The sequence below is a fragment of the Rousettus aegyptiacus genome, unplaced genomic scaffold (genome assembly GCF_014176215.1).
Source record: "Rousettus aegyptiacus isolate mRouAeg1 unplaced genomic scaffold, mRouAeg1.p scaffold_m13_p_4, whole genome shotgun sequence".
Classification (NCBI taxonomy): domain Eukaryota; kingdom Metazoa; phylum Chordata; class Mammalia; order Chiroptera; family Pteropodidae; genus Rousettus; species Rousettus aegyptiacus.
Genome location: NW_023416307.1, coordinates 122,075,779 through 122,097,323, shown reverse-complemented (window position 1 = coordinate 122,097,323; position 21,545 = coordinate 122,075,779). Strand labels below are relative to the sequence as shown.

Here is a 21,545-nt window from a genome sequence, read left to right as displayed (position 1 = left end):
GTATGCTTTTCTCATATGTTATTTAATCCTCCTATGTTAACAAAACATGCCAAGTATAAGAGAAAGAAATACAAGTAAATTAAATTTAGATGTCAGTAAGTTTAAGGCTATTAAAAATACAGACTTTTTATTTAGTGTGTTCAGGTCATTTGTGCCACAGACTTCTAAAGCTCTTGCTCCTAGTTTCTCCTCCTTGCTTGCAAGTGAAGGAGAAACTCAAGGCAGCTAGATAATATTACAACAGAATTTTAACTGGAGGGCAGTGCCTTGGTTATTTGATGTATAGGAATTCTTTTTTATTGATTAATATTCAGAATTAGTGAGTCATGGTTTATAATTTCAGCAGTCTTCTAATTACATGGAGATTTTATTTTATCTACCTTTTTTGGAATGAGGATAAAAAAGAATGGCTTGAAAGAAATTTATAAAATTTTCATTGTATTTGTCTCAAGTCCTTATCCATTTACTGCAGATTATGAGAATTAGCTTTTTGAATAAAAGATTATATTTTTGATATACCCTCTATTCTATATCTTTCAGCGGACAAGAAGTAAGGCCAAGTTAGAAAAAGCAATAGGAATACTAGGATAATGAATTTAAATTGTTATTTAAACATCTTTTAAATATGAAGAAAAATTTAAAGGTATGATATATAAAGTTATATATATATATTTTCCTTTCCTCCATGTACAGGTCTGCTGCATTACTTAAACAATTTCTAAGTACTATAATAGTAACATTACACAGTTAAATCACTGTTATAATATAGCTGTAATTTAATGAGGATCTGAATTTGTTGTCACTAAACCTTTTAACTTCACATTTTCTTCATCTAAAAAGGAAGTAGAAATAGTACCTGCTTTAGTCTAATTTTAACAGTCGTGTGAGAAAGTGATGAGAAGAGCTGAATAAACTAAAGTTCTGTAAAATTGTTAAATTCTCTTGACTGAAGTAAACTTTCTGGAATCAGTCTCAATCACAGAATGCATTGCTTCATTCTCAGAAACTAAGTTTCAGGTAGATTGAGTCTCTTAAAATCTCATTTAAACACCAAAGCGCTGCCTCGTTAGGTATTTTTGCTCTGCCAGTATAATATTTTTAAGTGAAATATGAGACAATATTTGAAGGAAAACTAGAAAACAAAGTTTTTCAGGATGTCCGGTTATAAATACTAATTTCCTGAGGCATTTTTGAAGAAAATTTAAAATGAAGTATTTACATCGATTGTGGTATTGTGTGTATGCTTCTCTACTCAGGGTCAATAGTAAGATTTGTTTGGCTGCTTGACTAGCTGAGGTAGGGAAAGAATGAAACAAAGTAAGCCTTAACTCTTCCTTTGCCAACTGCTTCTTGACTCAGGCAGAAGCTTTTAAGACTTTTTGATTCTTGTACATCAAACTTCTAAAAAGCTTCCTGTATTAATCAGGATTGCTAAAATTGGTTTTTCTTACTGTGGCTCAAAGGAATCTAACCCCATCTTTCAGGAGAAGAGCCGTGTGACAAGAGAATCAATGGGAAATGTTAAGCGACTGCTCTCCTGTGGTCTCTATCTCCAGAAATTGGTATAGTAGCATTTCCAGTCAAACATGTATACTTCAGAATAGGCTTTGAGGTGGAAGATGGACTGTAATGCATAAGACTTAAAATTATACCCTAAGTACTGCTAGTTACATTTTCATAATTGTACTCTTATCAGATTTGAGTTGTCCTGAGGCTGCTTATTAGTATTTTTTATATATGCTTGCTGCTCCCTAATAATCTTGAACCTTAAACATAGTCTTGCTTTCAAAAAAAATTTTTTTGTAGCATTTGGTAAACTCAAAAATAAACAAGATCTCAGGGTTTTGGAAAGTTTGTTTTTAACTTATATTTTATTAATCTGGCACTATGTATTCATTTGTAGAAATGTCTCTGAATGTAACAATTTACTGAAATTATTGTGAGAGCTGGGCCACCGCATGAGAAGGCTGAAATGAATGTGTTGAGTTTAAAATGCCTTTATCAGAACTCAGTATTCTCCTGGATTATGAACAGAATAAATTATACAAGTATCTTTTGTAATATCACTTTGAACAGCTTATTAGGGATTGCACTAAGAAATAACTTGATTTCTTTTAAAATTTTTTAACAATTCAGTTTTCATAAACATAGTGTAGTCCCTGTATTTACTAACTTCTTTATCTAATCCTTAACATGTTTTCATATCTGAGTGTTCCTACCTACAATAACCGGTTTCTCAGCCACATGGAGCTTTGTGTAGACTGGGGCATGAGGATTGCAGCCTTAGCCAACAGAATGTTTGTGATTTCTTTGCTGAGGTCTGAGGGTTGAGTGGTAGGTACTTTGCTTTTACCAGCCATTTGATTTGTTGCCTGAAGACAGCACACACAGTATTACGGAGAGGACTTGTACCTCGTCTTATCAATGTTTAGACTTAAAAAGGTAATTAATCTTCTTTCTTGAAAGTGTAAGGAATTCAGAATCACTGACCTATTGCTTCTATGTAGTCTTACTTCAGAGCTTTCTGCTTGGCATGTAGCAGAAAACTCATTGTCTTTACTGGTGCATGTTCATGAAAACCCTCAGGAATGTATCCCTGGTTTAAAACAATATGAATTTGCTGTAAAAGTTGAGTTTTTCTTACCTTACTATATTTTTGAATTATTCAAGAAGGAGTTTAAGAAATTTACACCATAGCAATTAGTTCATTAGCTGTGGCCTATAAAACTTGTTGACATTCAACAGTCCCTTGTTTTTATTCAATGAGAAATTTGCCTCATTCATTTACTAAAATGGAGAATTATTCTTAGGGCTACATTATGACCTGTGGAGTTTGGCCCATAGTAAATACAGAGAAAGCAGTGACTACTATAGATTATAGAATCATTTGCAAACATGATAGGAAAATGTAGCGGTTCTATCACTGTTTACTTAGTTTTTGCACATTCTGGAACTTGCTGGAAACAGTAACATAATTTTAAGTTTTACTGAATTACTCCTGTTTACTGTTTATAATATTTCTGTATTAGTCTTTAATTATTTATTAACTTTACCCTTAATTACTATTTACTCTTTAATCTTACTGAATGTCTGGTTGGTTTCATGATTGATAGCTTAAGTACACAAAAAATATTTTAAATTAGCATCGAAGAATCTAAATTATAAGAAAGCATTCTTGTTTTGGGACGTGTACTCAGATATTTGGGAATTATTTCCTTTGAACTGAGCTATCCCCCCTACCCTCACCAAATCTGAAGTTCCTCTCTTGTACATTCTTTTGCATTCTGCATGATCAATTCTTAAAAACATTTCTCTGTTTCTTTAGTAGGGACACTATGGTTTAAAACCACTTATTGTTTTCAGCAATGTATATTTAGGACAAATTGGATATGTGGGTAGACAGAAAATGTTTACAATTTAGTGTGACAGATTAGGAACAGAATGGTTTTATTTAAAAAAAAAAAAAAACTGAAGGGAAATGCCAAACAATACTAATAAATTGAACTTTGGAAATAACTCCAGCATAGTAGAATTCCATAATAGCTTCAGTTGGATATTATCAGCCAGTTTTTTTCTGGGATCTGTCTGATGAGCTGTTATATAACTTTAGCTGACTGCCAGTCAACAATTTTATTGTGCCGATTTTATAGTTGTAGCATTCCGCAGTTGTTAGTGTTCTAATTCTAGAGTGTAGCCCCTCAACATAGAGTAGGTCCTAATTGACTGCACTGATTATTTCTGTTTGAACTCAGCACTCATTGGACCCAGATGACAGCATTAGTATTCATTCAGGAAATATATCAAGGACCTACTTATATGCTAGATACTATTAAAGGTGATGGATTTATAGTGATAAAATGAGCTTAATTTCTTGGAGCATACTATCTAGTGGGGTAGGTAGACAATAATCACTGAGTAGGCAGATGACTAATATAATTTCAGAGTATTAGATGTTGTAAAGTATTAATGAAAACTAGAAAGCTGAGTAAAGAGACAAGAATAGTGGGTAGAGGAAGGATACACTTGAGCAGGATGGTCAAGGAGGTCCCTTTTGAGGAGTGACATTTAAGTGGAAACATGATTGACAAGAAGTGAGCTAGCAGCAAGAAATGAAGTGAGTGAGCAAGAGAGGAGTAGGAGATAAGTTGGAAAAGGGAGATAGAAGCCAGGTCATTATGTAAGGCCTTGTAAGTCATAGTTTAAAAATTTGGGTTTTATTTTGAGTGTGATAGGGAACTGATGGTGGAGTTTAGCAGAGGGATAATGTGACCAGATTTGTGTTTTCAGATGACTCTGTAGAGACTAGACTGAGAGGGACTGGAAGTGGACATAGTGACACTTAGAGGGTAAATAGGCAAGATGATGGTGGCTTAATTTAGATTGGCTGGGGTTAGATGAAAGTGATTGGATTTTGAAGGAGGAACTGATATGATGGATAATTAAATATGGTGAGTGAGGAAAAATAAAGGAATCAAGGATACCTTTGTTACTTCATTGTGCTGATAAAACACTTATATTATCAATAACAGAAATATAGCTGTCATGTTAATAATAGCTATCTTGGAGTAAGTGCTCACTGTGTACCAGACATTGAGTTTTGCATTTTTTTTTTTTTTGTAGTTTTTCATTTAGTTCTCACAACAGCCTCTTAAATAAGTTGTGCTCATTTTACAGATGAAGAAATGAAAGCTTAAGTGCGATTTGCCCGGGTCCACACACTGAGGAGGTTATTCAACTACAGGTCTTCCCTGACTTTAAAGCACATGCTCAGTTTATTTAGTAATTCAAAACTACTTGCCAAGTATTCTTCTAGGAGTTAAATTTATGGAGGTTTACAAAGCTGAGTCACTGCTCTCATGGAGTTTAAAAATTTATATTTTGTGTGTTAAAAAAAAATTTTATAAGTGTACGTGGTTTTGTGGTCCAAGTATGTAGGAGGACAATGCTTGCCTGGATGTTGGAATTTTGGTGGCCTTAATCTTCTGGAATGTAGCTTTGATCTTGCAGGTAAGCCCGTGCTAAGTAAAGCCTTTTTGTTACTCAGTAAGGCTAGGTCCATAGGCTCTTTTTCTTCTGTTGTGTTTCTTTACACACAAACTTGATTATCTTTTTTTCTCAAACCAGGTTGTCATGAGCACATGCTGAGGATTAAGGAGTTAATCGAGGTAAATATAGTGATAGAAGTGGCCCTGGCAGAGTACAAGAACTGAGAGACAAAACTCTATGTTACATTTATTATATTAATTGTTTTTGAAACTTTTCCATTAAATTTTGGAGAAGGTTAAATACCTACTCTTTTAAACCTGCAAGTTCTTTGAAGTCATGTTTTATTTAAATCTTTGGTTCTTGAATTTTACTTCATAATAGGTGTATTATAAAAATATTAATTATCTTTTTAACCTCCCTCACTAAGAAGTCTTGAGTAAAATTGTTGGAAATAACAAGTGATTCCAAAATTTGTATTTATGTTGTCAGTAACCAGAGGTTACTCATTATAGCAATTTATAAATTATTAAGAAAAGGTTGTTTGGTATAGTCTAATTGGAAAGCTGGGGAAGCAGTAGTCTATATTAGAAAATTTTAATATGTTACATTTTTATGACACTAGGATCATAGTAAGATTTTAGAGCTGGAAGGATCATTATAGATCATCTCATCCAACTCCATGTTTTTCAGAGAAGATAACTTCAGGTCCAAAAAGGTAGTGACTTATTTATGGTTACGTTTGTAGTTGGTTGCAGAGCTGAGATTTAAACTCGGGTAAGGCAAATTATGTAACTTTTTTGAGTCTTATTGTTAATTGAGATTAACATCTGCCTTAGAGTTATGTAGATTAAATGAAATGGCATATAAACATCTATAAGCTCAGGGCCCACCTCATGGTAGACGCCTAAAAGATGGCTGGTTTTCTTTTTCTTTACCTGTCAAGTCTGTCCTTTTTCTAGTATGTATCATTTTATTTTCTGGAAACTTTATGCCCCTAGTCCTAGTGATAAATGTGTTCCAGAGTAGCAACTGAACAAGAAAACTTCTAGTATCGTGTCCCGTGCCTGCTCATCAGGCTACACCATTGTAAGAATTTTCCCTTGAGATTTGTTAAAGAAAGAACAGCTGTAAGGGCTTAAGAAGACCCATGTTGCTTGTATGATTTGTCATGGGTGGGTGTTGTATGGACAATGGCAATACCTGAGAAGCTTGAAGTTAAATATATTACCTGAATTTTGATTATATAATTTAGGAATATGCACACTAGGCCGATTTAAGGATATTTCTGTTTGTTTCTATCTCTTCATGGTAACTGTAGTTCATATTTTTCCATGAGGAACTGTCAACCTTTTATTTCTTGTTGCAAAACCATTCTGTTTTAATGACATCGACCCCATCCTTAGCTCTAGGGGAGAGCCTGATTAGCTTAAGCCATTCAGTAAAGCCCAGCTATTTAGACATAATGATCTGGTCATAGTGACTCACTAAAGGCTAGTAAGATGTAGAATCATGTTTGGGGCTTCCTTAGTCCATAGAGCTTCCCTGAGAAATGCTGTTTACCTCCTAGACTTAAATGAGGATGCATGTAGTTCTCAGAATGTTTGTAGTCACTCATGTTGTGACTTGGGGGTGTGGGGGGTCGAAGCAAACACCAAGGTAGGTGGAGGAGAAAATGAAACCTGGTCTTTAATGACGTCATTGAGACATTAGACCAAGCCTTCCTGAAGCCATTCTTCTGCCTTTGGTCTTGTCAGTTGAATGAATCAGTAAATTGTTTTTGTTTATGCAGTTGAATTGGGTATTATGTTACTTGTAACCCCAAAACTTAAAGAATAGCACCCAGCTTACTCCTAAACCACCTATACTTCAAATACGCAGGAAGCTAGACCAAGGAACATCAGTTCAGAGAGCATGCTGTCAGGTGAATTACATTCGTCAGGAAGCAGTGGTCGAGCTGCTTGTTTATTCATTTATTCAGTACATATTTGACCTCCTGCTCTGTGCCAAATTCCAAGCAAGGTGAGGGAGCTGAAGATTGGTTCCTGCCCTCAAAGAACTTACTTTAGAGGAGGCAAACTCATGGATCTTTGCTGGATTTATTAACCAGCCCCAGTTGGTTATGTGCATCACCACTGCCTTCAAATCAGTTCTGGCTTACTCTTTGGTTCTGATATTATCATAATGTCATTACTATAGTATATTTTTATACTTGAGACCTACATCAAGTTAAGATTCTTTCTGACCAAATTATGACAGTAAGCTGGTGAGTTTTGATAACTCTGTGGCAGCGTGGTAAAAATAAATTGGGATCCTTGCCAAGGCAAATTGTAGTTGGCTCTTTTCTGATTGAGATGGAGAAGCATTTGCAATGCTGGTCACTAAGTACCAGCCTCCTTTAGTCTGCTGTATTTTCTGAATGGTCGAGACCATGTCTGGAACTACTGATGCTATGGGCTCTACAACGTTATTTAAGCCTTGAGAGTCTACTGTTAGCCAGTCATCTGCTTTTTTCACAGGCCACAAAGGGCTGTTTACAGCAAATTCATTGGTACGAGCACTCCATCTTCTAGGACAGGTGTCTCCAACCCCCAGGCTGCAGACTGGTACCAGTTGGTGGCCTGTTAGGAACTGAGCTGCACAGTAGGAGGTGAGCAGTGGGCTAGCCAGCAAAGCTTCATCTATATTTGCAGCTGCTCCCCAGCACTAGCATCACTGCTTCAGCTCCACCTCAGATCATCAGGCATTAAATTCTCATAGGAGCCCTGGTTCCTGATACCAGAAAGGCTATTTAGCATATCATTAATTAATGTGGTCATCTGTTTTTGTCCGCCAGGTAGTCTCTGTTACTTTAAGTTAACCACCTGTGTGGACTCGGGCAATTCTAATGGTTTCCATTTAGCATGCCCAATTAAAACTGACCTGAGGGTGGACTTACATGATTTCTGTTATATTTTTATTAGATTGGGGAAGCAATCCCCAGTCAGACGTAATATCCCTCCCTGTAATACATTCAAATAGAGGAGATGTGACTACCTCGCACAAAATCTGTTCAAAATCCGCAATTTTTCTACAAACTTTTAATTCCATCAATCCTTATATTTATTACTGCAGCCTCTTTACATTACTAGTGTAACTTCAGCAACAGGTTTTGGTTTTACAGTGCATTGGGTTCCTGTATCATGGAGTTCCAGAAAAGTTTCTCCTACTCGTGGCCATTTTACCCACATATGTGCATATGGCCTTGGGTTCCCATCTGGAGGTGAGGACAGAAGACTGTGGCCTTGATTAATCTTCCTAACCATCACCCCAGGGAATTCCCGGTCAGATTTCTCATTTTACTTGAGTAAATAGAATGGATCGTTTGGGGCCCTTTAATGTTGGGGGATCAAAAGGGGTTCCCATTGGTTCACTCAGTCTCTGGTAGTGCTTCATCAGCACCTTTGTTTCAACTCCATCAGTGTCCACTTTATTCATCCTATTTTTCAGTAACCATATGAAGATTTCCCCTCTGTTCAGTCTGTCAGTGGTTTTGAGCTTGAATTCTATTCTTTTTTTTTTTTTTTTTTTTAAGGCAGATTAGGAAGTATTAGATACCAAACTGAGATCTTTTCCTTATCATAATCTTTGATTGATTTAGTATTATTTTATGTTTTGTTCACAAATCCTCTAAAGTCATTTTGTAGGGCCCATGCTTTGGAGATACCCTGTGCTGCTAGACTGTTCAGGTTGTTCAACCAACTAGAATATCTCAAGACAGCACAAGTCTAACCACTCCTTCTACAAGGAAGGATGTACTTAAAGGGCTATAGAATCATATAAAACTTAAAAAAAATATGAGCTGTTTCCTTCTCTTCTCTCTCCCTCTCTCTTTCACTTATCCCCACCGTCTCTTTTTTTTTTTTCCCTCCCTCCCTTCCTCTCTAAAGAAAAAGCCATTATGTAGGTAAGTATTATTGGTGGTGGTTTGAGGTTGCTATAAATGGTCACATAATTATGGATTCTCTTCCTGATGCATATTTGTCATTCAGGAATTTCCCTCCTTTGGCCTTCAGGGGATTTCCTTTGCTTTTTTTCAGTAATAATGCCCTATTTTCTATATTCCAAATCTTTTTCTTGCTCGATTTCTTATGCATGTAACAAATTCCTTAAAGAGATCAAAAAGGGTAAAATTTTTGTAACTACAAATGTCAGAAAATGTATTCCTACTCCATCGATAGTTTTATTGATTATTCTAAATTGGAGATAATTTTTCTTCAGAATTTAGAAGGCTTTTTTCCATTTTAGCTTTCTGTGTTGAGAAATTTGAAGCCATTCAGATTCCTGGTCCTTGGTATTTTTTCTCTAGAAGTGTATATAATCTGGTTCTCCATTATTATAAAATTTAGTGTGCTAGGCGTTCGATGAGCTCTGTTCTGATAACTCCAGTTAATCTGATAGCTCAAGTAATTTAGTTGGGCTTTTTCCTCCATGTGTTTTGGTCTTTATCACCCATGTTAGGGGCTTTCCTAAAATGTTTGGTAATCTTTGGCAGTCTGCTTATTTTTAAAAGAATAGGATTAAACAGCTGATGGGATCTTTGGATTAGATTTATCTTTGAGCTTCATTTTAAGGTAGGGGAACTCATGTCAGCTTCTTCGAGCCTGGTTGCCCAGCTATGGAAGAGGCTGTTGGTCTTTGCATTCAAGCATTCAATTAACATAGTTTTCAGAATGGCATCCGTGTTCTGAGCTGCACCTTAGTCTAGAGGCCTTCTATTTTAACTTTCCAGGAATAAAAGTCATTAGGCCTTATTGGAAGTGTTTCAGAGAGCTCTTGGATACTAGGCTGTTGAGTTAAATTTTTCTTGGAAGGAGTATAATCTCACTCAATATGTAACCTGAAGTTAGAAAGCTGACCTGATATGAAATTCTTTTAAAAGTTACACCCACTGGTGTTGCCTTTATCAACCTGTATCTTTACCCTTTCTAAACTTTTAGAACCCTTTGTTACTTCTAAGAAGTTGAAGTAGCACAAACCCTTTTCCGGGTTATCCCTCCACTTCCTCCCCCCTCCAAAAAAAAAAAAATCTGAGAAAATAGTGACAAATTGCTTCAGAAAATAAGCTTATCTTAAAAACAAAAATTCACCCAAGGCCAATTTAAAAATATTAAAAACATGACAGTAGCAGTACTCATACATAATTCTTACCTTTTGACCTAGTAATCTCCTGCCTAGGTTGTTAAGCAAAATACCTGTGTTCTCGAAGTTGTCTATTTCAGGTTCTCTGTTAGGACAAATGAGGTACACCATTGTTTTGTATGATGTGTTCTGATTTCAGAGATTTTAAAATTTGAAAAAATGTGTGACTTAAAAACAGGTAAGAATAAATTACAACACAACAGAGTATTAGGGAAATAATTATCAAATATTTAAAATTAAATTGGAAACAATGTAGCATAGGATTTGGCTCAAGAATGTGATTGTGCATACACATGGACTAGGATTAAGGCAACAGCTAACTCCATAGACACTGTGATCAAATAGCAAAAGGTCCATAACTCAGCTAGCAGGACTGCCCCCTTCATGTAAATTTGGAGAATCCTCTTCCTCCAGGTTGATGGTGTCTGTTGTGTTCCAGGTACAAAGCTTAGTCAATGAAGCATGGGCTATGGGCTAAATTTCTAACTTGTCTCATTACCTATGTTAGATGTCCTATTGTAAGGCAAAAACTATAACAATATCATCTCTAATATTACAGTACTAAGGGCCTTATAAATATTAATTGAACAATTTTCATAAGTCAATGAAATATTATCCCTTTTTTTACAGTTAATTCTTCAGCCCAGACATCATCTTAACTCCTCCATAATTATATATCTATTATCTATGTATTTTATTTGCAATATAGTAGCTGGAGCAGTCCTTTTAAGACCTGAGGCATATTTTGTCTATTCTGCTCAAAACCTTTCCAAGGCTTTGGTTTCTTGTTTCACTCAGTAAGAGGCAAAGTCCTTACAGTGAATGACCTACAAGGCAGTATGTTATTTGCATGTCCTTTCTCTCCCCAACTGTACTCTCACTTCACTGAACTTTATGATCTCTTTGCTATTCCTTGTACACAGGGCACTCTTGCGTTAGGGTTTTTGCTGGCTGTTTCCCCAGCTATTTGCAAGTCAAAATCCTTGACTTCCAAGTGTTTGCTCAACCCAAGCATCTAGAGTAGTTCCTGGTGCATAGTAGGTGCTTAGTAATGTCTATTGCAAGAGTGATTGAGTGAGAAAATTGTCGTGGGGGAAGTTAAGCAATTATGCAGAAGGCCAATAAAAGACAGGGATAGATTTTGAACTGATATCCATGTATTGTTCTAATATTAGAAAATGATATAAAAAAATGTTTCAGGATGATAAGGTTATGGGTAACCTTTCTGCTTTATCCTTCTCCCTAAATTTAATTCTTATTATCTAATATTTTAAATAAAAGTGTAATTTTTAAAAAGTTAACCAGAGTGGAAGGAAAGAGACAGCTATGAGGAAGCTAGAGCAGGCAGCCACAAGGTTGAAATCTGGTACTTCATCTGAGCATTAGCTTGTCCCAGAAATAGACTGATCTTATCTACCTTAAGAATAAAGAACAGTGGTGTGATAAAACCTTGGTAAAACTTGCAAGTGCTTTTCACCTTAGATGTTCTGTCAGTAATCTCATTTCTCTATCTTTTTATGTAACCTTGGACAATTTCATTTAACCTTTTTGCTCCTCTGTTTCCTAATCTCCAAAATCAGAATAATAGTCTTTCTCATAGAATTGTTGGGAAGATTAAATGAGGTACCGTATGTAAAGAACTGGAACATGATGTACATACTAAAATGTGAAGGGTTCAATGTCATTATTGTTGCTGTTTGGTACAGAATTTTAAGAAATTTATTTTCTGGTGGACATACCTTGTTGTCTAGTGAGTTTTGGCAGGTGTCAAATTAGAGAGCAAACTACTGTTGTTATTGTTTAGATAGCCAATCAGTCTTTGTTAAATATTTGTGTTTTTTAATGGATGCTTCTTATAATTTTATATTACATCTTAAAAGTAGCCATTTTCTTAATTTACATAAATTTTAACATTTAACATATTGTGGCTCTTATACCTACCATTCCATTGGTTTTGAAGTCGTGGTTGAATAATTCCTGTGGGTCAGGTGTCATGCTAAGTTCTGGGAGAACAAGGGAGAACAAAGAAGACATGTAGACCATCCTCAAGGAGCAGGCAGGGAGGCAGATATGTACATAAATAATTACAGTACAAGTGCTGTTAATATATATGAATAATATAAAAATGAAAAAAAGGAGGGAGTAATAAATTATGAATAGGAAGCAAAGAAGGGAGGCTTTATGAGGGAGAATTTCAGGTACTTTAACTGAAAAACATCACAGAGGACCTAAAGCCTCAATAGAAGCATACAGAATTTACTGAGGGCCTGCCCTCAAATAAAGACTTCCTTCCACAAACCCACTTTGTACCTTTTAGGGTTTTTGTACTGTACAAAGATTGGCTTTCTCAAATCATTTAGAAGAACAAGGAAAAAAAGTTGTAAGATGCGTACTATAATCTTTGTTGTGTATTCTTTGCAGAAGGATTTAAATTTAGGAGGGAGTCTGCATTAAGTTCATTGAAATAGAGTTAACACCACACTCTCATCTGGTATTTTATTTGAAAGCAGAAGAGAACATCATCTTAGCAGGCAGGAAACGGAGGCCCCATAGTAACAAAGATCATTCTAAGAAGCAGTGAATGAGAAAAGTAGAGGAAGGGCTATTAAGAGAGGTAAAAGAAGTCAACATTGGGCAAAAATAATTTGGTAAATGAGGCAGTATAATGTGAGAACCACGGGTAGATAAGTTCCATGTCTTAAAAATTTCGTATTAAGTTAGTGAACCACGTAACCTAAGAGATTGGTATCAGGTTACTCTCTCTGTCATTAGAGGTCTTCTTAGTAAATTTGAATGATAAAGTCACAAAATAAACTAATGGTACCTCAGAAAAGAATGAAAACTTAATATACAGAGTTTTTTTGAGTCCACAAAGCAAAGAAATACATGAAACCAGAAGAATTACATGAAGTAGGGGAAATGACTATTTTTAAATGTGATGTAAGGTGGAATTAGCACACACTGAGATCGGTAGAACTAACAAAGACACTTTAAGACTAGATGGGTCCTTAAAAAAAGTGATCATTTAAGTGCAGGAAGATGTATTTTGTGTAGATAAATGCCTTTGGAAATCTATGCAAACTCTTCTAAGGATTCTGGACTTTAGAATTATATACAGTAGCTTTCAAACTTAGTGATGATCCACACTAGGAAATACTTTTTATTATGTGTGTGTACCTGAATCAAAGATTTCTCAAAATAGTACTTACCTGTACTATGTGAGTTACATTTTGTTCTTATTTTTAAGAAAGCTGGCTATGATTCACTAAAATGGTTTCCTGACTAGTAATAAGATGGGTCATACCTCATAGTTTGAAATAGTGCTGAGTTATACTCTAGGAAAAAAGACTTGAGTTTTTTTAAGTCTTTCTTGAAAAAACTGTCCATTATAAAGAAGAAGGAGCTTACTCTGTCTTTGTTTGAAACTCTTTTGGGTGCTTATTTTAGTTACACCACAAAAAAGGGCCCAAAGAAGGCAACTGAAATGGATCTCAAGATAGTCTATCAGATTTTTCAGGGGCTTGGCCTCTGACTCTTCAGTCCTCTGCTGCATAATTCAGGGTTGTGTGTCTTTCTACTTACAGTTATTTGTTTTCTTCTAAACTCAGTACTATTTAAAATTTATAAAACCATCTTTTAACTTAGATATAGAAACTTGGATAGATCTCTAAATTTCTAAATAGGAATATTCATGTAGAGAATAAATGAGGTTATTTTCATTTATGAACTATGATAGTAAAGATGGACATTTCGGTATAGAAAAATAAAGCTTTGGAAAGAGTTTAGAGTATGTGACTGAGTGAACAACATGTCTTCCAACTCCAGTATGGCAGGATAAAGCATGAAGCCAGTAAAAGGCAAACTTTTTGATGAAACTATGGAACCTACCTCCCTCAGAAATAATGTTGGCTAGAAGTAATAAATTCAGAGCAATTTAGATGAACTCATGATTTACAAATATAGAGTGGGCAACTACAAAAAGCTGAGAAAGCTAGTAGTTAATGAGTCAGATATCCTTACCCTTAGGGTCTTTCAGAGACTGACTTTGTGGTTAGGCCCATTGTGGCAATTCTTTAGTGTAGCCAAAGTGGGGAAAGCAGAGTAGGGTAGGATCTAGGCTTTTTTGATTTCTGAGGTGTTCTTTGATGCTAGGGATAGGATGGGTAGAGGAAGGTGTCTGGAGTGCAGAAGGAAGCAGCTTGGAACTAGTTTAACCTGAATTCTAGAATAGGCTAGAATAATTCATATGAAATAAATCGTAGGCTTCCTAAATAATTTATAGAATATAGCTATCACATTAAATGAAATTATGACTATGCCATGTCTGTTCTTCTAAAGGTAAATGTTTAGTTTGTAGAATACAAATTCTCAGGCTATTTCACTAAATTAAGTGTTTAAGATCAGGGAATTTTATAATAATAAAGCTACTGTTTTGTATATGTGAAGAGAGTTACCTAAAAAAGTATTATTTTTATCATTGCACTTTTACATTTGGATTCCATATAAACTTTTTGTTAGCAAAGTTGTCTTCAAATGGCATATTTAATAATCCTGTTTTGAAAACACACTTTTATGTAAGGGTTGAATACCAAGAAGTATGAACATTTCATGAACACTTTAAATTTATTTTTTTTCTTAATGTTTGGTTTACTTTTGATACTATACAACATGTAAAGTCCTTTAAAGTATTTTAAAACGTATTGGTGACAGATGACATTGGCCCCATTCTTACATTATGGAAAATAATTTACAGTTTAAGCAGTGATGTCCAATAGTTTTTCTGCTTAAATATGAAAGTTTAAAATACTCCCTATTTAAAGCTTTCAAGTTTCTTTTTAAAAAAGTTTGCTCAGGGAAAACAAAGTAAAATTTTTCATAATGTTAGATATTTTTCTAGACAAAAAAGTCTAGATATATATTCTTTAAATTAACCCTTTAGCTTGTGTTTGTAAACCAGTCTTGCTTTAAATTGTTCTAGTTTAGTTTCAGGGCTTTGACTCTGAAGTAGTTCACAGTTTTCGATATTAACAAACAATGGTGCAGTAAAAATATTCCTGTGTATTTTTGTAGTGCTGGGGTTTTTTTTTGTTTTTGTTTTTTTATCCCCTTGAAAGCTAGTCTGTCAAATGGTATGTAAATTTAAGTCTTTAAATAGTTAATAGGCACTATTAAATTGTTAGACTGTTGTGGTTTATACTTCTACCAGCAAGTATAATGAGAGGTAGATTTCCTCAAGTGCTTCTGATGGGTGTTTTCAGTCTTTTACTTTTTCTAAATTTGATATTAAAACTAGTCTTATTTTTAAAATTTGCATCTCAAATGTATATACATACATTTGTGGACTTTGTGCTTCCCTTCTGCGAATTTAATTACCTGTTTTTTTCCTGTGGCATTTTTCATCTTATTAATTTTCAGGAGTTCTTTGTATATCAGGAATAGCAATCCTTTAAAGGGAGATATGTATCTCTTTTTTTAAAATGATTAATTTCTTCCAACATAGTGAATTTTTCCATTCATAAGATAATTTATTTCTTTTGAAACTTTTCTTTGGAACTTTGAAAGATCTTTCACATTCAGAAGCTGATTTCTACTTTGGACTGTCTAGTCGCAGTATGTCTCTAGGTGTATATATATTTTTTGACTTGGAGCATTTAGTCAACAGATTAGAGGGAGCGATCACAATACTAGAGTTAGATTTACATTTATGTTACATCTCCGTTTACTTTTTTTTGTTTTTACATTTACATTTAAGAATAGTTTAAATGGGGCTTCTGAATGTCTCCATTTAAGATTGATGTTGCTGCTCTATGGTTTTTAGAAGATAGGGTCTTTCTTGTTTTCTGACGTGTACCCTTGATTAAAGAATACCCTAGCATAGAGCTTCCTATGTGATAAACAGGTTAGAGGTGTATTCATCAGTCCCAGGACAACTGGTAGGGTCCTTGGCCTTCCTGAGCTTGTCTGCTTACATCAGCATGCCTTACAAAAATTTTGTTTGACGTGAAAAAGGTTGGAAAACACTGACTTAGCATATTGCTTAGCCTGTAAGTGATCTCGATGTAGCATAGGAAAAAAATTATGAGTGATAAATAATCTAAAACTTGAGAATTAACATAGGTTTGCTTTTGTCACTTTTTAACAGCTATTATATTATGTTCTCTACTAAGCACCAACACTTATTTTTTAAGTGCCTATAAGACTTAGAATTCATTATAAAATAACTATGTTTTTTGATTTAAGCTACATTAAAGTTTTGTGAGGGATTCTTTAGCCAATAGATTATATAATATAGTCTTCCTCCACAGTTAAATACAGAATTTATTTTATTGCAGTTTGTCTTTTGCTGAATGGCAGATATTTTTTAAAGGTGTACTACAAAATGGAGATTTAATTCATATTTACTAGGTCTTTTCTATTACAAGAATTATAGTTTTGCATCATTATTCTGGTTGCTAACTTATTCAGTTAATGAATATTTATGTGTTTTCATGTTCTAGGTACTGTATTTAGGACAAAGAATAACAGCAGTGAACAAGATTGGCAGAGCTTTGCCCTCATGAAACTGAAGGAGGGCTAGGGTACTGACCAGAATCTGTAAACAGTTTAACGTGGTATAGTAATAAGTGCCATGAAGAAAATAAGACAGAATTATTTTTTGATAGGGCTAGAGGAGCTAGGAAAACGTCTCTAAAGAGATCTTTTAGGTTAAGACCTTAAGGATGGGAAAAGGCCAACTTGCTTGTTTCTGGAGGTGTCAGCCTTCTAGTTGAAGGGAATAAGAAGTTCAAAAGTCCCGAAGTATGAAGCTTGGCATGTTCAAAAAGGAGTTTAACTTTTATTCTGAGTCTTAAAAGGGAGGGACACAATGAGTTGCATTTAAAAAATTGCTTTGGTTGCTTTATATTTGTAGATCATAGGAGCCAACATCATTTTAGGCTAGTGAGATGCTTAGATGAATTTTCTCTCTCATCTTTTTCTCTCTCATCTGATTGTGAACTTCATCTCTTCCTCTTTAGTTGGTCAAAAAGATCTAGGGAAAATAGGAGATTTAGGTGCCCCTAAAAAGCGACCTCATGGTAACTGAGGGATAGAGCTAGGAGCGTATCGGGGCTCAGGTTTAAGCACCAGGGGTGGAGGCAGTGTGTCATGGCCCTTCCACTGTGAAGGCTATGGGATCTTGTCCCACCCCTCTCTCCTTTACAGAAATAAGATAGGCTTATAGAAGTTTATAGTGTAATAATAAGATATAAGAAGCAAGAAGGAAGAAGGTAACATACAAAAAGTAGAGATTTCTCACAATTCTGCTAAAATAATCAGTTGATACTTGTTTATTAGTCCACATTTTCTCACCTGTGATTCTAGATCTTCCTTCTTTCTAGATTAATATTAAAAGAGTTTAAGCTGTGCTTTTCATTTTTGTCTTGGATAGCTTTTTCCCATTTGTGCACACACAGATCTACTTCATTTATCACATGGCTCTTAACACAATCCTCTGTTGTTAGGTATTTGGTCTTTTTTCAATTTTTCAAGGGTATAAACAATAGTGTAATGAAACTACTCGTACAAATATCTTTATACACGTATACTTCTGTAGGATAAATTCCGATAGAGAATTGAATTACTAGATCAATCTTTAAGAACATTTAAAAATTTTAAGTTATTACTATAGTCTCCAGAAAAGACTGTTTGAGAGTAAAGCCCTGTTGTGATCTTGAGTAACTCTGTAAAGCTCTTTGGTTTTCTCAACTGTCACCTAAGAATAGTTAATATCTATCACAACTTCTTGATTCAGAGATGTGATGTGAGAAAGAGCTTAGCACATAGTGGGTATTTAGGCAGAAACTTTTGGTTGAAAACAAGAATTTTAAATTAAATGGTCTTTATTTCTAGGCCATTCAGCTCTGATTAAGTGTATTATATATGAGAAGGTACGATTCTGGAGTCAAAGCTGCCTGTTTTGAATTCCAGCTCTGCCACTTAAAGCAGCTGTAACATGGGGCTATAATTCCTGTCTAGAGTATCAGTCTAAGGAATAGGTTGGATAATATGAGTGGAACATATGCAGTATTACTGCCTCATAATAGTAGCACCTAGTAAATGGTAGGTATTGTTAATAAGACAAACATTTCTGAAGGAGGAAGGCTTGAAAAGGATGGGATTCCTTGTCAACTTCACCGTTTTCTCAAGAAAGAAACAAACCTCTGACTTCTGCAGGTTGCTGATCCCCAGTCAATGCCAGGGCACACTTTATGTCCTCACTGCAGAGTATCTGACTTACTGTCATTGTATGACTATCTGTGGACTTCTATTGTAGTTTTCTTTTTGCCTAATTAAAACGTTTGGTTATTTTTGGTTAGATGATTGTCTCTGCTTGCTTCTGTTTATAAGCTTTGTTTCTTACCAAAACGGAACTCTGGTGGAAAGTTCATGAGCTTTAACTTTAAACAGATATAGAATCTGGTTATTTTACCTATCACCTTGGTATACTTGGGCAAGTAGCATGATTTTTCTGTGCCTTCTTTCTTTAAAAAAGAAAGGGTACATGGAGGAAGGGATTTAAAATCTTTTGGATTCTTAAACAAATTAAATGAGATAATTTATAAAATGTCTAATACATTCTAGAAGCACTAATTTTCTTCCTTGAAAACAAAATTATGGTTTACACTTTTTAAAATTTCTCATAGTGCTAATATGTTACTCATACTCAAGGATAGTTGCTCATACTTAATATACAATAACCAAAGAAGAGAAATTTAATTGAAAAAGTATTAAAGTAAAAGTCAGGAAACCTGGATCATGTTTCAGGTTGGCTTTTAACTTGTGGTATAACCAACCCTTGATAAGTCTTTTGATCTTTAGTCCCCACTTTTGCTAATTTTTGAGTTGTCTATGAAATGTTTTATGGACATATACCCATATAGAAGTTTTCTGATTAAATTATTTAAGCACAAGATATCACTTATAAGAAAGCCCACATATCACTATTTTCACAATTTATATATTGTGTTGTTGCATTAATGGCGTTTGTTTTAGAATTACAGTTATTTGTCTTATTTACCAGGTTTTTAAGTACTGTGTAAGCTGCATCAATGGAGCACATACAGGGGGCCTGGAAGACGATCAGCAATGGTTTTGGATTCAAAGACGCAGTGTTCGATGGCCCCAGCTGCATTTCCCCCACAATAGTTCAGCAGTTTGGCTACCAGCGTCGGGCGTCAGATGATGGCAAACTTACGGACTCTTCTAAGACAAGCAATACTATCCGTGTTTTCTTGCCAAACAAGCAAAGAACGGTGGTATGTGAACATTCCTCTCAGAAAATTGAGCCATTCATCCCCCTATAGAAAACATTATGGATCATATTACCTACCTTATAAACAGGAAAAATCTTCACTGTCACATAGGGTCTTTATTAATTGGCTTTCCAGTTGCAGATTTTATTGCTTTATATTGCTATTTTCCTTCCACATCCCCTATTTTTTCCCACCTCCAGCCTGCCTTCTGTTATGATGCTTTCCTGGTTGAAACAAAAAAGCGAAGTTATGCTAATTTTGTTTGGGTGGACATTTGAGAAAACCTTAGTTCAAAACTTCTATGCCTCCTCCTTTCCTATTTTCATTCTTTGTGTAAAATCAGGATAGTGTGTTTATTCTTTGTATCTAGGTGAGGCAAGATTCAGAGATGGGGAAGTCCAGTCCCAGGTTTTCTCATTTTGTTTCTAACACTTCCATTCTCCCTAGTTTACTAATAAATTCCTTTATACTTCTTTTGTGAGTGTGAGGGAAAGCTGAAGACTGCCTGGTGCTGTTCTGGGTGTTATTTTGGCTATCTTCTCCATCCCCATCTACTACCAGTTTGCCTGGGAGATTAGTAAACCTGGTTTGGCATAATGATTAAGTGTATGGACCTTTAAGACAACCAGGCCCAAATTTAAACCCCTGTATTTCCTTTTATTAGCTGTGTCATCTAGACAGGTTATATAATATTTTGAGTCTCATGTTCCTGACCTTTATGAAATGAGGCTCATGCTGATTTTATTGGCTAATTCATGAGTAAAATGGTAGCTATGATTATTTCTGAGTTTTTTTTCTATCTCTATGTAGTTGTTGAGAGCCTTCATTTTGGAACCAGGAATTTGGAAACTTGATTTCTTCTACAGTTCAGAAAAAGGTTCTGGCTGAGAAATTTAGTTTCTCCTATTTCTTTGACCAGAGATGGACCATCTATCTCTGGAAGAACCAGTTTTTTTTTTAACAGGCACCCAGCTTCAGGGGAGCACTGAAGGAGAAAGGAGTCACTTGACTGACAGTACCACCAGTCAGCTGTTTCTGGTCATCCTTAGGTTGTTTCACTGCTGAAACTCAAAATAACTCTCATCATTACTTAGTGGACTCCAGAAATTAGTCAGATTTAACTAATTTCAACATGTCTTCATGGGGAGTTGTAGAGAGGAGAATTACAGGATGTATATCTGATTTCAGTTAATTTTAGAAGTAATAATTGGTAGTTGCTTATTCTTTGAATATTTCTTATTTGTTTCATAAACATATTTCTGACTGTTGCTGCTGCCACTCCTCTCCTCCTCCCCTCCCTTCTCTGTTATGATAATGATGGTCACGATGATGATGAGTGATTGGACCATAGCTGAGGACCATTAGAACCACCTGACAAGCAGGTTAAAATACAGATTCCTAGGCTTCATTCAAAATTAACTGAATCAGAATCCTTAGGTGTTAGAGGGGAGAGGTTGGGTGTCTGTATTTCACAAGCCTCTTGGATGATTCCACTGACAACCACATTTGAGAACCCTGCTAGATTAGAGGACAAAGAACCATCTAGCTCTTGGAGTCTGTTACTTTTAATGAACGCTAATGATATAACACAGATAATCACTTTGCAGTTTTTAAAGCACTACTGCACACTATTTGATGCAGGTCATGATAGTGTGTGTTTCTTACTCTTCGTTGTCCTCTTTTTTTTTTTTTTTGAGTTGACCTCACAGATTGCAGGAACCTTGTCAGTTTACAGTCCTTTATTTTTTATTTTTACACCTACAGCACCTGGTCTTCCTAGGTGGTCTCCCATCCAAGTACTAACGAGGCCTGTCTCTGCTTAGCTTCTGAGATCTGATGGGATTGGGCTTGTTCAGGATAGCCTGGCAGTAGACATTGTCCTTATTCTTAAAGTCTTATCTTTATAGTTCAGTTCAGATCATTATATTTCACTTTACATAGTAGTTTTGTTTCTGAAAAGCTGAACGTTAGTGGAATCTTTCTAAGAGTATCGCTACTTCGAGAAACTTTAAAATAAACTTGTTATGGAACATTTTAAATGAATGTTTTAAAATATTTTAAACCTTCAAAATACAGACATCCACCCAC

At 35.2% G+C, this 21,545-nt stretch overlaps 1 protein-coding gene and 1 pseudogene across 2 annotated transcripts in view; one reads left to right on the top strand and one right to left on the bottom strand.

Annotated features, from left to right (window-relative positions):
• Positions 1-21,545, top strand: part of RAF1 (Raf-1 proto-oncogene, serine/threonine kinase) — a 55,650-nt gene that overhangs the window by 12,525 nt on the left and 21,580 nt on the right. The window contains exon 2 of one of the 2 annotated variants that reach the window (XM_036219978.1): positions 19,226-19,460. In XM_036219978.1, the coding sequence (XP_036075871.1) occupies positions 19,254-19,460 (207 nt within the window). In that variant the 5' untranslated portion in view covers positions 19,226-19,253. Of the gene's footprint in view, positions 1-19,225; positions 19,461-21,545 lie in introns of those variants that run through there. The other variant, XM_036219979.1, reaches the window with a different exon arrangement.
• On the bottom strand, positions 21,213-21,331 carry LOC118602170 (annotated as a pseudogene).